An 18,233-nucleotide genomic window follows, 5' to 3' on the forward strand; every position below is an offset into this window, starting at 1 on the left:
GATAATTAAAAGAAACAGTTTTTCAAGCCAAAATCCTAAGCTTGATCGCTAACCTCAAATATGCACACTTTCCAGGAATAAAATGTATTAACATGTAAAAACACTTGTCCTCATTTTTAAATACTCTGATTTCAGTTAGCAAGAGGTGAGTAGAATTTACTATTAGCATTTGTGATGCTGATTTTTTAACAAATTAAAAGGATCAACTATCACCACAAAAGCCAAACGGAAACAAGAGGGTTACTAATGTTTTCTATTTATTCATTAATAAAAAGTGCATAGTACAAGCCCTTTACCCCAATCCAAGTACTCAGTAAAAGATTAACAGGAAAACCTGGATGGCACAGACATGATTTGTTTGGCATAATTTAGACGTTTTAAACCAGCAATTAACATTTAGTACATCACATAACTTATACTTTTCCTTTTTTGTTTGTTTTTTAAACAAAGTGATCTTCAGACATAGTAACAAACACACATGATTCTTCATTTAAGAATATAATATATTAAGAGACTAAACCTACTACTGCAATAACAAAGATTTAATCCATTAACTGTAAACGCTCTTCGTTGCTTCTTTAGGTTGCTAGAATTCTTGCCTTAAGAATTCAGCTGGCAATGTTTTTAAACAGATCTGATCAGTAAAAGACTTTTGATATTTAATATCTTCCAAGGTTCCTTCTAAAATGTGAGCTATATAAATTCTAAATAAACACGATGGTACACTTTCAATTCACAAATCACAAAAGACACTAAAAGTAACCTTGTGATAGGCTGTGACTGATAGTTACTTTAGAGAATTTTTGCAAGTTTAAAAATGTGACTTGCTGAACATGGGATCCTGGCCTGGTACATCATAAAACATTTTACTACAAAACATTTCCAGCTTAGCTCTTCCCACATGTAAAGCCAAAAGTATTGTTTTGCATAAATAAAAGTAATTATGTGGTAACAAACAAAACGACCTATCAACAACATACTATTTGCAGTGTTTAAGTGCCACTGGTGATTTTAAAAGATGGGGCCCTAATCTTTTTTTTTCCAGAGTATTCGAAAAAAATTTTTTAGAAAAAGGATTGTAGTGATGGTTTAGCTAATGCTAATAAGGCAAATGACTTACTAGTTTGTCCAACAAAAAAGGCATCAATCATGCAGAAGCTTTGAGGGTTATGTTTGCTGCATTGTAAATTACTGCTTTAAGAAGAGTCTAGAATATCTCACCTGATCACAGGTGCTGAAGAATTTGACAAGCAACATAATTAGAGCCAATACTCTGTGGAGATAAAAACTGCTGTTATTAATTTGTTGATAAGTAACCTGATACAAAGAAAAAAACACCAAATGTGCTTCAGATCAGGTATCAAATAAATACCAGCAATAGGACTACAGGCCTAAGGTCTTAGAATAGAAACAAGAGTCCTGATTTCGAGGGCCGGGCTGACACTAGACCACTATGGTACCATTTTCCTTAAAACTATTCCAAACTGCAGTCAACTCTCAATTACTTGTGTGGTGCTGGAATACTATATGCATTCTATCTGCCAATGGAAGGCCTCCCAGCAACTCAGAGCATGTGGAGACTGGGAAGAAGAAGGGGCAGAGTTTTCAGAATGGAGGGTCCAAGGTGCTGCTATCCTGGCTTATTCATTCTCTCTAAGTGTACAGCTGGGAAAGCAGAATGGGATTGTCCAATAGATCACAGCAGAGAGAAACCATTCTCTTGGGGGATAGAGAGTATTTGACTTCCTGGGACATGATACCCTCCATTAGCATAAGTAATCAAGAGTTGGTTGTATTATTTCAACGAGTTAGTCAGAAAACTAACATGTACAAGAAATAATTCAAGTTAGGAATATCAGATTGTATATTTAAAATTATGACCTTACATAGTATAGATAGTCTAGAATGCAATCTTTAAAAAAAATAATCCCTTAAGTGTTACAGGGCTATATCAGAGACTATATTACACAGTACAATGACATAGAGTAGTTTATTCAACTTATACAAGTGCAAGATCTATACAGTGAGAGGCTATGGGAATTTTGCATTTATGATGAAAAAAGTCTTATATTCGATAGAAGTGTACATTCCAGGTCCCTGTAAGTTGTTCTCACTCACTAGGAAAAATTCCATGACCAAGCAGGTCATGTACGTATATTCTTTATATTATTCTCACTCATTTTCCAAACTGACCAAGAAAAACATTCAACTGTTTATTTTTCTGTACATTTCAAAAATGCTCTTAAATTAATATCCACAAAGCATTCCTCCTCCCATTAGCTAAAATAAGACTCGCACAGTAAGGGAAGAGAACAAACATCTCTCATTCTTCCCCACCTGCCATTTCTTTCCCTGGAATCAACAAAGAATTCATAAAGTTTTGTCAAAAGGTTAGAAAGGCATTGAAGTCAAAACAGTTTTCAAAGAGGACAGAGAATTAGCAAGTAAAACCATATTTGAAAATCAGTGGCCAAATAGGCACCCATAAAGCTTTAAAGTTAAACTCACAGAAAGGAAAAGCAGTAATCCAAGTTTTAGTTCTACAAACTTGGAGCCAATGAGTCAAAAGGTATTTTCAATTTTAATAGGTTCTCATCATAAACAATAAATTACAGTTTAAATTAAAATGATATAGGTTACTCCCAGTATAGCCACGAATTGTTAAATATTCTCCTTTTATAAACCTTGTAAGTCTAGTGCTCAATGGCTTACAAATATTTTATATAATGGACAGTTAAATATGTACTTTATCAATCTATTACATTTATTGAACTTTTTAATGTAAAATAATTTTATGGAAGGTAGTAAAAGCTTAGTAAACAACCATATAATTTCTTCTTTCCTTTTTCAAGCACATAAGTCAGTTCTAATGGGCTTCTGCCACCAATGGTAAAAATTCCATGAGGTTAAAAAAGTCTAGAGGATAGGGAGAAGACCACCATCCACAGAGAGGGTCACTATGAGGTTGAGTATAAATACAATGTGGTTCTAATTTTCCCAGCTGAGTTCAAATAACTTTAAAAGTATGCCTTATGCGGGGGGGAAAATCAGTCTTACAAAACTATCAAAACCATTTCATCAGTTTAAATGCAGAGATTGCAATTCTCCTTCAATTAGGCCAGAAACCACCTCATACACACACACACAAAAGTCATAACCATTAAGAAGAGAATAAGTGGAATGTTTAAGGCCTGGAAACCCCAGAATCCCATATGACTCCTTTAAGAAAAAAAAAAAATCATTTACTCAAATATATTCTAAATAGGAATGGTGGCAACATGGGAAGCAAAAATTAGATCACAGTAAAATTTCTAGTAGCTCATGAAAACAATACCATCCTATGCTGTAAATGCAAAGGGAAAAATAGTACTAATTGGGTTAAGAGTACTCTGGTCATTTTCTTTCATTTGGTCGTGCAAGATGTTTGCTGTTTTCATTTTCATACAAAGTCTAGTCCACAGGAGGAGCTGGTGGGTCTTGTCCCTGGCAAAAAAAAAAAAAATCCAAAAGATAATGAAATTAACTTTTTCAGAAACTAAAGGACCAGCAATTCTAACACAACAGGGAGAAATGACAAAAAAATTTTGGCTGGATTTTTCCTAGGTTTTTATACATTAGGGAGACTACTTTTTTTTTTTTGGTGAGGCAACTGGGGTTAAGTGACTTGCCCAGGGTCACACAACTAGTGTTGAGTGTCTGAGGTTGGATTTAAGTTCAGGTCCCTCCTGACACCAGGGCCGGTGCTCTATCCACTGCGACACCTAGCTGCCCCGAGACTACATTTTTAAAGTGATTATTTTGAGTAATAACTTAGTACAGTCCATAAACTTTCCCAAATAACAAAGGTACTTTCCTTAGCTTTTCTTTCTTAACATTAACAATACTAGATGGGGAAATGAGGCCAGTCATACTAACCATTAAACACTACTCACTATATGTGTTAAATTTAAAAATCTACTAGAGAAAAATGTTTCTAGAGAAAGTAATTACTTGAGCAAAATGGAAAAAAATAAATCAAGTTTGAATATTGGCTCCAATAATGATACTTTCTGCAGTACCGAAAAAGTCACGGTACATCTTTGAAGCTTTCTACTTCTATTTACTCAGTCTGCAAAAAAATGGAGATAGTCTTTTAAATGGGCACACTGGAAAAATAAGCATTCTTAATGCTGCTAAGACAAATGGAAATTACATTAAAAAAGGAAACTACTACATAAAAGCTCTCATTTTTATTTGATGCCTTAGATATTTTAGTTGAATATATATGTGCATACATACATTATATAGTCGTCCTACATGCCCCACAACCACCACCACCACTATCTCCACCCCCCCCCACCCGGGAAGAACAAACAAATAAATAAGGTTTCACTTACATTATGTGGACTGGTTGGTTTTCCAGTTATGATGGATCCTCTCAGATTAAAGGGTCTCATTAGGAACAAGATCATTGCAATGGCCATCCAGAACAGTATTATCATGGTAACACTGAGGCCAGGGTCAATGGAAGAATTAGGTCCTGGTACTAAAACAAACAGAACATTTATTTGAAAAAAGTATGAAATCTTTGATATAATATTTATATGTTTGCATAAATATAATGTACTACTTCAGTATTAAAAAATAATACTGCATACAGAAAATAATTACAGAACAGAGAAAAGTTTCCACACTTAATAAAAACAGAAAACATAAGGCCATTACTACTACTACTACTACTACTAAAGATTATCTTTAAGGTTCTCAAAGCACTTAACAAATATTATCTCACTTTATCCTCACAACAACCTGGGAGGTAGATACTATTATTATCCCTATTTTACAAATGAGGAAACTGACGATGAGAGATGCTGAATGTCCTGCCCAGGGTCATACAACTAAGTATCTAAGACTGGATTTTAACTCCACTCTTCCTGGCTTCAGTTCCAGCACATCATTCCCTGCACCACCTAGAGATGCATACTAGAGGAAGACAGAAAATTATGGTTTGAGAAAGAGTATATCTACTGTAATACACATATCATAAAGGATAGGCCAAAAGAGCTTTGTAATTTTATTCTAAATTAAAGATGAGAAAAAAAACAACAACAATCTAACCAAACTGAAGAAAAGAGGGCTCTTCAGTATGAAGACTCTGCCATCTTTCCAAGGTATATTCTTTTATCTCTCTTCCCTTTCAGTCAAATTCCCAGAAAAAGTTGTCTTCACTCCCTGTTCCCTTTTCTCACCTTTCACTTAACTTTTTAACCTGACCTTCCAATCTCATCTTTTGACTTAAGCTACTTTCTCATATTTTGGAAGGGCTCAAGGAAAATAGCCACAATGATGAACTGGAACTGAATATTGGTATGGTCTTCCTAGAAAACAATTATTTGGGAATTATTCCCCAAAAGTTGATTGACTGTGAATACCCTTTGACCCAGAAACACCTCTATTAAGTTTATGCCCCAGAAGTCAAAGGTAAAGGACACATATGGAAAACATTCATAGTGGGGGCAGCTAGGTGGTCCAGTGGATAGAGCACCGGCCCTGGATTCAGGAGGACCTGAGTTCAAATCCAACCTCAGACACTTCAAACTTACTAGCTGTGTGACCCTGGGCAAGTTAGTTAACCACAACTGCCTCACCAAAACAAACAAGCAAACAAACATTTATAGTGGCTTTTTGTTGGAAAGAACAGGAAATTAAGAGAATACCCATCAATTGGGAAATGGCTAAACAAATCATGGTATATGAATGTAATGTTCTACTTCATCATAAATGATAAAAGGGATGGGTTCAGAGAAACCTGGAAAGACTATTAACTGATGCATATTGCAGTAAGGAAAACTATAAGAACAATTTATACTATAGCAGGAATACTGTGAATACAACTAACTTTGGAAGACAAGATCTCTGATCAATGCACTGACCAACCATGATTCCAGAGAACTGATTTATGCTACCCAGCTCCTGACAAAGAGGTGATGGATGCAAAAAAGCAGAACAAAATGGACATGGCCAACATGGAAATTTGTTTTGCCTGACTATATATTTATTAAAAAGGATTTTTTTCTTTTAAATTTGGGGTAAAAAGAGGAAATAAATGCTTATCAATTGAAAAACAGTGAAAAATTTGCTAAAACAACAACCACCTATCAGTTAACAGTTGATAAACATTTATTAAGCTCCTACTATGTGCCATGTGCTATGCTAAACTCTGTTTCCAAAGTAATCAATGATCTCTCAAAAATGCCAAATCCTTTGGTGTTGCATGAACCCTCATCCTTCTTGATCTGTCTATACTTTACACTTAACTACCTTCTCTCTTTTGAATAATCTCTCTACTTGGATTTTATGACCCCACTTTCTTGGTTCTCCATCTGACTACTTTTACTCGGTCATCTTGGCTAGACCATTATCCATATGCTACCCCCCTAATTGTGGGTTGTTCACAAAGGCTAGGACCTGCCTTCTTAGCTTTAAGCTCTTTAGCTCCCATGGATTTAACTATTATCTATGCAAATGATATCATATATTTACAAGATGACCCTAGTCAACTCAAAAACTTCACTGAAGCAATAACTTCAGCAAGGTTTCAGGACATAAAATATATCTGTATAAATCATCAGCTTTTCTATATACTACCAACAAAAAGCAGGAGGAAGAGAAAAAAAGAGAAATTGCATTTAACTACAGTCTCTATAAAATAATTGCAAATCACCTTCCAAGACATACGGAGGTGAAACCTTAGATGTGCTTTAACATGCATTTCTCTATTAATAATTTGGAACATTTTTTCATAAGTTATTGATATATTAGGTAGAAAAAATAGAATGGTTTTGAAAACTGTTTGCATATTTTAATCATCATTTTGGAGAATGGCTCTTGTTCTTATAAATTTGAATGAATTCGTTATGTAGTCTTTATATCTTGAATATTAAAGCTTTGTCTGAGAAACTTGCTATAAAGATTTTTCTGTTAATTCTTTCCCTTTTCAATTTAACCACATTGGTTTTGTTTATGTAAAAAATTCAATTTTACAGAATAACATTGTCCATTTTATCTTCTGTATCCCTGTTTTGGTGATGAATTTTTCCCCAAGCCATACTTGTAAAAGTTATTTCCTTCCCTGATTTTCTAATTTATGTGACCTTTTATTTCTAAGTCATGTATCTATTTGGAGTTTACCTTAGTATAAACTAAAGCTTCTTAAACTGTGGGTCACGACCCCATATAAGGGTCACATAATTAAATGTGGGGGTCATGAAAAAATTTGGCAATAGTAATAGGTTATGTGTACCTATTTTATATGCCAATATACCCAGGGTCACATAAAAATATCTCTAGGAGAAAAGGGCTTTTGAGTGGAAAAAGTTTAAGAAGCCCTGGTACAGACAGTTCTCACTTTAAGTAAGTGGACCATTCTGTAGATCTCTACATAAAGTGGGAAGGGAGAAATGATGATGGGTGGGAACCTGGGACAAAGAGCAGGAAGAGAAGGGGGTGATGGGTGGGGGTGGGGGTGGGCCAAAGACAAGAGAGGCCAGGGACAGACATGTTATACCAAAGTAGGACTGACCAAAACAAATACATAGGCCAGACACATGGGTGGGTGGGCAGAGGGATGGGCAAAGGTCTCCTCTATTGCAAGGCAGTCTTAAGGCAAGTCTCTTTCCTTTCTATCCAACAATGGCAGCTGGTCTCTGTTTGTCTGTACTTTTGCTTTCACTTGGAAGGTGTTTTTTGTTTTGGTTTTGGTTTTGGTGAAGGAATGGCAGGGCCTGGAACACCAAGCCAAAGTTGGGGAGAGTGCACAGTACTGCACAGTTCTGCACAGTAAAAAGGTGGTGTTGTGGAATGTGGATTTCTTTCAGAATGTTTGTTATGCTTAAATTTGCATAGTTTATGTAAAGCAAGAACTATCCATATATGGTATGAGTGGTTGGTCTAAGCCCCACTTCTGCCTGATTAATTTACATTTTTTCCAGTATTTATAATCTTTGAAATTATAGAACACTGTTACTATGCTCATTTTTTCCTTTGTGTTGTGTTGTGCTACTCACTGTCTGAGTCTACACCAAATCATTTTGATTATTACTACTTTTTAGTATAATTTGAGATCTAATGTAGTGACGCTCCTTTACTTTCCAATTTTGTTCTTCCAGAATAATTTAATTTTTTTCCTAGCTCTATAAAATAATCCTTTGGTAGCTTAACTGGCATGGCACTGAATAAATAAATTAATTTTGGTGGCACTATTATTTTTATTAAATTGGCTAACAACTCCATTCCTTATGCGCAGTTAATATTACTAATTATTTAGGTCTGTCTTTATTTCTTTATTATAGTCACATAATACTTCTGTATGTATTGGTAGATGATTTGCAAACATTTTATATAGCCTATAGTTATTTTAAGTTCAATTTCTCTTATCTCTTCCTGCTGGTTTTTGTTGATAGTATACAGAAAAGATGATTTGTGCAGATATATTTTATATACTGAAATCTTGCTGAAGTTATTGCTTCAATCAAGTTTTTAGTCGACTCTCTAGGTTCCACTAAATATGCAATATCATTTGCAAGAAGAGATAATTTTATTGCTATTTTGCCTATGTTTATTCTCTCAATGTATTCTTCTTGTCCTTTTTGCTATACCTAGCATTTCTTTTTTTCCTCCCTCTGGGTGATCTTAAATTTTATTTCACATTATTTATCTGATAGACAACCAGGCCTATTTCTGCTACTGCAAAAAGTTCACAGAAGATCTTGAACTTCTATACATTAAGCATAATGAATGGTGAAGAAATCTTGTATAAAGTATTAACCATGGTTGTTGGGGCAGCTAGGTGGTACAGCGGATAGAGCACTGGCCCTGGATTTAGAAGGACCTGAGTTCAAATCCGGCCTCAGACACTTGACACTTACTAGCTGTGTGACCCTGGGCAAGTCACTTAACCCCAACTGCCTCACCAAAAAATCCCCAGAAAACAAAAAACAACCATGGCTGTTTGTATAGCTAGCATTTCTAGCATGTCAAATAGGAGTGGTAAATAATGGACATAATTGCTTTACCCCTGTTTTTATTGGGAAAGTCTTTAGTTCATCACCATTACATAATGCTGCCTTTTGATTTTAGGTGGATATTATTTACCAAATTAAGAAAAAGTCAAAGATATATACAGTTTTCCCTTCCACACTGAGGGGGTTAGGGGTGCAACATTCCCACAATCTAGAAAATCCAAGTAAAAATTTTTGGTCCCCTCCTTGTACCAGAGAAGAAGTCTGAATTATTATGGATATTAGAAGATAAAATATGTTGATATTACACAATACTATACAAAACTTTGTGTCATCTACTGACCTTCATGTGTCATCTGCGACTTCCATAAAATTCCTCCTAAATTCCCGTTTTATTTCTTATGCTGCCCCATAATATACTGAAACCATGATGGGGAAAGTTGTAATGTGGAAGGGATAACTGTACACTAATGAAATGTGCTATGCCCAGCTATGGTTCACGGGGTACTAAAACCCACATCTAAGAAGAAAAGAAATAGATAACTTCTCTCAAATCTCAAAATGTCAGGGACAAAGCATATTACTTCATCTAAGTAGTAAATTTACAGTAACACATTACCCCTTCACCCCAGAGGTGAAACAAGCTAATAGAAGAAATAGTTTCAAAATAAGTTTAGTTAAGTCCAAGGATGACTTTTCCATGACTGACCTTGCCACCCTATCATTTGGTCACCATAGATATTTCTTTAAAAATATTTAATAGCATTCTTTTCCCATGCTTCCCCTCTTTAACTACAACACTTCAAAATTCCTAGAAATAGTTATGTGTGTTCTTTGCTTCAAATTCCTCATCACTTATAAATCTGGTGTCTGTCCTCTCCACTGTGCTGCAGCAACAGCTTTATCCAGAGCCACTAATGAAATCAATCACCAAATTCAATAGTTTTCTTTTTTTCAGCCTCCTTAACTCATTAGTATTTGAGACCTACTATGGACCTGGTTGTTGGAAAGTAAAAGTAATAAAAAAAACAAACAAACATCAGAAGCATCAGTTAACACTTACGGTTAAATATGAATTTTATCTGTAACAGCATTGTTTGCAAAGAACTGAATACAGTCTGTCTGACACATGACAAATGGGTAAAAAAGTTATATTATATCCATGGAATGGAATACTTTGTCATTAACCAAAATCCAAAGGGCATAAATACACACGGCAAGCCAGAGACAGAATAATGCAAACCAGAGAAAGCAAAAGAGGACAGGTTCCTTCCAGTTCTAGATCTACGCTTCTATGAACAGCATACACAATGACAAACTATGTAAAAGGAAAAATATAAACACAAATATAAAGTTGAATGAACAAAGAAAATGGAAAATAAAATAGAAATTTTAAAAAGCTGATAGGGACATACTGCATGTAGAAATATGTGTAAATATGCTTACTTGGATTTATTAAAGTACCAATACTTTTAAAATTCCATTCTTAAACATTATTTATTTACTTTTAGTATCCACTTAAAAGTCCCTCCCCCACCCAAATGAGAAGGCAAGCAATGATATCAATTATGCTTGTGAAATCATGCAAAACACATTTCTATATTCAACCATTTTGCAAAAAAAAACCCCAGAAAAATAAGGAAAGTTAAAAAGTTAACTTCAATTTGCATGGAGAGGTCATTCTCTCTCTGGAGGTAGACAGTATTTTCATCATGAGTCCTTAAGAATTTCTTGAATCATTGTAATGATCAGAGTAGCTAAGTCATTTACAGTTGATCATTTTACTATATTTTACAATGTTGCTACTCTGTACAATATTCTCATGGTTTTGCTCTCTTCGCCTTCCATTAGTTCATATGTCTTCCTAGGTTTTTCTGAAACCATCCCATTTATAATTTCTTATAACCAGATAGTATTCCATCACAATCATATATCACAAACTTGTTTACCCATTACCCAACTGATGGGCATTCCCTCGATTTACAATTCTTGGACACCACAAAAAAGAGCTGCTATCAATATTTTTGTCCATGTGGGTCCTTTTCCTTTTCTCTCTTTGGGATATAGAACTAGTAGTGGTCTTTGCTCAGTCATCAGAGTGTACAGTTTTATGTGAATTTTCTCATCTCAAACATCTCAAAGCAATTTGTCTCAGTCCCTTCTTTGTATAATCTCCTCCCATAACATTATTTACATACTGCCTTATTCTGGTGTGCCACCATCCCAATCCCACAGTAAAAATAATAGCTAATATTTTTATATTTGAATGTCTATAAAGCACTTTACATATTAATTTGTGCCTCCTAAACCAGGAGGTGTTATAAATATTATCACTTAAGTTTACAAATGAAGAAAATGAGACTCAACAAGACCTTAGCTAGTAGTTTAGAAAAAACTGTGAAAACAAGAAGCCATCAGAGAGTAAGCTCAGGTAAGCTCCCTCCCTTCTGACAAAGCTCTTCCCTCATCAATTCCTTTGGGGCTGGGGAGAGGGGGGTTGGTGATAGTGCGAGTGATAGTGAGTGAGTGAGTGAGTGAGTGAATGTGAGAGAGAGAGAGAGAGCACATGAGCACCCTCCTGGCCCCTGAATTGAATGGGGTTTTTTTGCTGTTAGTCCTGTAAGCTGTGGCCCTTTTAGCCCTTTATCTACAATTCCTTGCTGTTTCTACAGTATTCTTTGCATTAAGGAGACATGTAAGAAATGCTACTGAATTCAAGTTGAGTCATAATAGGTCATTTGCTGGTACTTTTAAGGTTGATGTTGATGAGAGCAGCCACCTCTTTTCCCACATTGGTAGCAATCTGTCCAGTTTAGCCTTCTCTGAGTCTGACACAATATGGATAGAGATGCTTTTATGTTCCTCATTTCAGAGGAAGACTCCCTTTTTTGAATCATTCTTTGGAAGTCTGTCCACTTATATGATGAAAAATTTTGGAATGTCAGTGATTTAGTTTACAATTCACATTTTATGACTTTATTTTTATTACTGGAAAAAAGCTTTGTCATGATGTCCCCTTTAATAACATAGCAATCTAAGGGTCCCCATATTTAATGGTTCTCATCCTAAAATAACCAGGGGAACTCATTTTTTGGGGGGGGGACTCATTATTTTAACAGCCTCTTCTTTAGTCTCTGTCCTCCAGCCTCTGTTCCCTCATTCTTTTTTTGTTTTTTTTTTTGGGTGAGGCAATTGGGGTTAAGTGACTTGCCCAGGGTCACACAGCCAGTAATTGTTAAGTGTCTGAGGCCGCATTTGAACCCAGGTACTCCTGACTCCAGGGCCGGTGCTCTATTCACTGCGCCACCTAGCTGCCCCAACTGCCCTCCCTTTAAACAAGAGAAGGCAAATGGAGGGGTCATCCAGGGTTGATCAAGGGCAAGAAGGAAGAGATACAAAGGTAGGAGACAATACAAATCAATATAAATATAGAGATATTTAGAATATATAGATAACTATACAGTACAAACTATGGAATGAGAAAGTAAAGCTACAGCAGTCTTGATAAGCTAAAGAACACAGGAATGACAGGCTTACAGAGGGGCAGGGGTAGCGGGTGGGGGTGGGGGGCAAAGAACAGAGAGCCCTGGAATGAGTCAGGGGTTTTTTCTTATCATCAACCTCAGAGAAATGGAACCAGCCCCAAAGATCTCCAGACTAGCTAAGGGAGTTTAATGCTCTTATAGTCAATTTTAAATCTCACACTATCCCAAGATTTGAGTTCTCTGTTCATTATCAACTGAAATTGTGATCATTAAGCTAGGAATCAATTCTTTGTGGAGGTCCCAGAACTAAATCTGTTACCTTCAAATCACTGGGCCTGGGAATACTGAGGGCTAATACAGAGTTCTAATACAGGGACTATTACGCACAGACCCTTTCCTCCCCTTTCCCCTACACCTCATGGAAGTCCCAGACCAAACTGGTACTGATAACAACTCTAGGGTTTTGGCAGGAATTGAAGTGGCTTTGAAAATACTGGGATGAGGTTTCACTATTTGATGAAAACCTCTGTAAAGAGTGGACAGCAGTATGGAAGAAATTAGATTTAGCCCAAAGTTTTATAACAAGCTGAGTCCTAAATGGATAAACTACCTGGATATGAAAGGTCATATCATAAGCATATTATGGAAACAGAAAAAAAATGGTCCATTATATCTATGTTTAGAAAAGAACGAAGCATACTAAAGCATACAAATACTTTTAGCATATTAAAATTTGGGTGAAATGGAGACCAACCATTTGCCTCTCATCACTACATTAAAATGGAAGGAAGGAAAGGAAATACATATTTTTAAAGCCCTTACTATTGTAGCAGGCACCATACTAAGTACTTTTCAAATTCTTTTTTTCCAAATGATTTTCCAAATTTTCATTTGATATGCACAACAATCCTGGGAGGGTAGGTAGTATTATTATCCCCGTTTTACAGTTGAGGAAACTGAGGCAGACAGAAGTTAAATGACACGCCCAGGGTCACAGAGCTAGTTTGTGAAGCTACATTTGAACTCGGGACTTTCTGACTCCAAGCCTAGTGCTCCATCTGCTGTACCATCCAATTGCCTCTAATGGAGTGTTTTTACTTAAGGGTTAATCAAGAAACCTAACATTTTTAGTCATTATTAAAAATAGGCTTCAATGATAAGAGCTTCAACGAGATGGATAACCCACAGGCAGAAATCACTTTGATCATCCACTTGTTCACTCTAAAATGCTGTTGGTTTCATGGAATTTCTTCAAATTTAAGGAAATGAAATTAATGTGTCTTTTATGTGCCCAGTACAGTGCTGTATACTGTGGTAGGATACACAAGAAATAGATGTTTCCTATCCTCAAGGAACTAAATGACAAAAGTAACATATGAGCAACTAACTAAATAAATGTTGGGCTGCTGTGGAAGAGACTGAAATTCAGGGTTTCTTAACCAGGAATCAAGAATCTATGAGAACCATTTAAAATAACTAGACCTGAGCAAACATCTGCCAAAACATACACAAGAACTATTCAAGGATAAATATAAAACACTTTTTATACAAATAAACTCAGACCCAAATAATTGAAGTTATACCTATTGTTCATGGGTAGGTAAAGCCAATATAATTTTTTGGGGGGTGGGGCAATGAGAGTTAAGTGACTTGCCCAGGATCACATAGCTGTTAAGTGTCAAATGTCTAAGGTCAGATTTGAACTCAGGTTCTCCTGAATCCAGGGCTGGTGCTTCATCTGCTGTGGCACCTAGCTGCCCGCCAATATAATTTTAAAATACAATTTTTACTTAATCGATAGATTCAACTTCATCCCAATGAAATTACTAAAAGACTATTTTACTGAGTTATGAAAAACAATAACAAAATTCATTTGGGAGAATAAAAAGCCAGAAACCAGGAAAAAAGATGTAAAGGAAATAGTGTCAGCAGTATCAGACCTTAAACTATATTATAAGGTGACAGCATTGTTGAAGTATAAAATGGATAATTTCAATTATTTTAAATTAAAATATTCTTGTATAGATAAAAATCTATGTTGTTGTTTGTCCTTCCTTCTTGAAGAGGGCCATGATGTCAGGGTGATGTCATGACTTACTGAATTGGATTTAAATGAGGGAGGGTTGTGTAAAGTCACCAACCTCACTCTCTCCTACAGAACCACCTGGGTCCAGTAGCAAGGTATACATCAGGATCACTGGAGATGGCCCCGGATGTTTAAGTGACTTACCCAGGGTCATACAACTAGTAAGTGTCTGAGGTGAGATTTTAACTCAGGTCCTCGACTCCAGGGCCAGGGCTCTATCCACTGCACCACCTAGCTACCCCTAAAATCTATGTTGCCAAGAACAGAAGGAATGCAGAAAATAGGGAAAAAACTTTCATGGTCAATCTCTGAGATAGGATATTATTGAATTGGAATATTGCTGTGGTGTAAGAAATGATGAGCTGGTAGACCTAGAAAGGCATGGAAAGACTTAGACTTGTGAAAGAAGATAGTACCTTCAGAGAAACAGATGATGAGTGGAAATAAGCATAGTACAGTCTTACATATACATATGAGAGTATATGTGTGTATATATAGAGATATCTATGTATATGTGTATATATGCATAAATTATACACACACATACATGTGTAGTATACACACATATGCATATATACATATATGCATGCACACACCCACATATATATATGTGGGTGTGGGTGTGTGTCCACGCTTAATTGCATCCTTCTTTGGGGGGGGGGGGAATAATAAAGTAAAAAGTACACAGCATAGAACAAAACAAAATCAACAAAGAAGCAAAGAAAAGCTGGGCAGACTTGAAAACAATATGTAGTATTATATAGGTTTTCTTTTTTTTCCCCCTCTTTTTTTTTAGTGAGGCAATTGGGGTTAAGTGACTTGCCCAGGGTCACACAGCTAGTAAGGGTTAAGTGTCTGAGGCTGGATTTGGACTCAGGTCCTCCTGACTCCAGGGTTGGTGCTCTATCCACTACGCCACCTAGCTGCCCTATATAGGGCCTATATAGGTTTTCTTGAAATGGAAATTTATCGTTTTATATTGACTCCTCTTATTATGAATGACTTTTAAAAGGGTTAATTATACTATAGATTGTGTTGGGGCTTAAAGAGGGGAAAATAGGGTTTAAATCCCACCCCAGACCTTATTATCCATGTGACCCTTAGAAAGCTACTTACTCTCTTAGAGCCTCAAGTTCTTCAAGTGTTAACAATATTATCATCTCATAGAGTTGTTGTGAGCATCATGTGAAAAAATATGTGTAAAAAGCTACACAAATCTGAAATCACTCAGTGAATACTAGTTGCTATTACTATCTAAACTAGGTGCTATAAAGAAGTTAAGGAAATTGGTCTAATTTGAATAGGGATTCAAAGTCAAGAATAATGAGTCAGATAAAATATATGAAATTTATCTTGTGTAAGTTCTTTTTTTTTTGTCTTTGTTTTTGTTTTTGTTTTGTTTTGTAGGGCAATGAGGGTTACGTGACTTGCCCAGGGTCACACAGCTAGTGTCAAGTGTCTGAGGCCGGATTTGAACTCAGGTCCTCCTGAATCCAGCGCCAGTGCTTTATCCACTGCGCTATTGAGCTGCCCCCAAGTTCTTTTTTTTTTAACTGAGCAAATTTTGAAAGTAGTATCTTAGAAAGATTAATCTTACAATGGTTTGAGTAGAATGAATTAGCCAAGTTACTAGAGACAGGTGGTACTAGTTAATAGAGGTAATAATAGTCTAGACTAGTTAGGTAGTAGATGTAAAGGAGAGAATAAAGCCAACGACAAAAATGATGAAAGAGGGAGAAGTTAAAAATGATAAAGGTTTGGGGCCTGAAAAAAACACAGAAGAATGGTGGTGAAGAGATCAGAAATGAGGGAGTTGGGAAAGACACTTGGTTTGGTGGAAGTAATGGAATGGGAATAATTGTTTCCCCGTATCTTACTTAAAGACATAGGAAATTCCCTCTACAAATTTTATGTCCTGAACAAAGCTAGAAATTTGGGGGTAGAGCTTTGTTGGGGGGCTACAAACACAACAGGGAAGCATCAACATAAAGGTTAAAAACTGATGTTAATAATGCAAAGGGCTGAGGTCTAAGCCTTCAGCCTTCGGGGTAAGTGTTTGTTGTTATTGTTTGTCCTTCATCCTCCAAGAGGACTATGACTTGCAGTGAACTGCACTTAAGTGAGGGAGGGCTGTGCTAATTCACCAACCTCATTTTCTCCTCCAGACCAATCTGGGTTCAGTGGCAAGATGTATATAGGGATGACTGGAGATGGCCTGGAAGTTTGTTTGTTTGTTTGTTTGAAAGGCAACTGGGGTTAAGTGTTTTGCCAACGGTCACACAGCTAGTAAATGTCTGAGGTGAGATTTGAACTCAGGTCCTCCTAACTTCAGGGCCAGTGCTCTATCAACTTTGTCACCTAGCTGTCGTTGGGAGTAAGTAAAAGAAGAACCAAATGCAGTACAGTATCCAAGGTACCAAGGAAAACACTTCAAGAAGATTGTGTTTAACAGGATAAAATGTAGATCATCTAAGAAGGATTGAGAAAAGGCCATTAGATTTAGGCAAAATGAAAATGGTCAACCGCCACCCAAAAAAGCAGAGAGATTTTATGCAAAACAGTAAAATTCAAATAGCTGTACAATTCCCCTTATATAGCACTTCAAGTCTTACAAAGAAACTTCCCTAACAACAGCCTAATGAGGTAGAGTTAGAGCTTATAAACAAGCACATAAGTTTTTCTGTGTGTGGCTTTTTCACAAAGTAACTTGTGATAAGGCAGGAATGACTAGAAAACCAAAGCTATGAGATTAAACATGAACCCTTAACATTTCTGATGTCCATTTACCTAAATATTACTAACTACAAGAAACTGGGACTGCTAGTTCTCTTCAATTTCAACTTCTCCCCCTAACATGAGTCCTGTTTATAGCACATTCCTAATAAGTGGTCATTCAGGCTTCACTTAAACCAAATACAACTGTGAAAACAACAAAGTATACTCAAAAATAACACTTGAAACAGTAAAAGAGGAGAGAAGAGGCTAAAAGAGAGCAACAAAAGAGAGGTTAGATTGGAGAGTATATAATTCAGCCAAATTTTGTTTTGTCCACTGATGGGCTCTGAATTCTCCATCTTAGGTCTGTGGACCAGGAGAAGCTGGTAACCAAATGAAGATGGTAGTCAAACACTAAAATGAGTTTAAAAAAAAAAAAAAGACTGCCTAGGAGGCTGCAGTGAGATTGCAATTATAAGGATCAGTCATTATGTAATTTGGGCAGCTAGATGGCACAGTTGAGTCCTGGGATAGTGTCATGGGGTGCAGAGCATCCCAGAAGTTCTCTGGGGCACATCAAGGAATCTTCTCCTTGAGAAACTAAACCAGAGGACAGATAACGCCTAGAGAGATAAGCTGAACCAAATGGACAGAGCTAGCTTCGGATTCCCACCCTTCATTCCGGTCTCCCTTGGGTGTGGCTGCAGCTTTTGTGCCCTGAAGAGAGAGTCACCCCTCACCGAATTCCTCTAGTCACTACCAATGGGGGATGGTCCTCCACTCCTCACCCAATTCCCCCAGCTACCACCAGTGGGGGATGGTCTTCCCTCACTAAAGGAACTTTTCACAGGCAAATGGTCCATCCCCATCAGTCCTCTATAAAAGTACCTTCCAGTCTCCTGTTCGAGGAGATTTGGTACCTCTGAGCCATGTGCTTTGTGCTAATCT

At 36.5% G+C, this 18,233-nt stretch overlaps 1 protein-coding gene across 1 annotated transcript in view; it reads right to left on the minus strand.

The window, feature by feature from the left end:
- Positions 1–240: 240 nt before the first annotated feature.
- SMIM14 (small integral membrane protein 14) overlaps positions 241–18,233 on the minus strand; it is a 74,784-nt gene continuing 56,791 nt past the window's right edge. Inside the window, exons 4-5 of the mRNA XM_043970783.1 lie at positions 4,377–4,525; positions 241–3,483 (exon numbers count right to left, since the gene is read on the minus strand). Coding sequence (XP_043826718.1) covers positions 3,451–3,483; positions 4,377–4,525 — 182 coding nt within the window. The 3' untranslated portion in view covers positions 241–3,450. The remainder of the gene's footprint in view (positions 3,484–4,376; positions 4,526–18,233) is intronic.

Source organism: Dromiciops gliroides, chromosome 6 (assembly GCF_019393635.1).
Source record: "Dromiciops gliroides isolate mDroGli1 chromosome 6, mDroGli1.pri, whole genome shotgun sequence".
Lineage (NCBI taxonomy): Eukaryota > Metazoa > Chordata > Mammalia > Microbiotheria > Microbiotheriidae > Dromiciops > Dromiciops gliroides.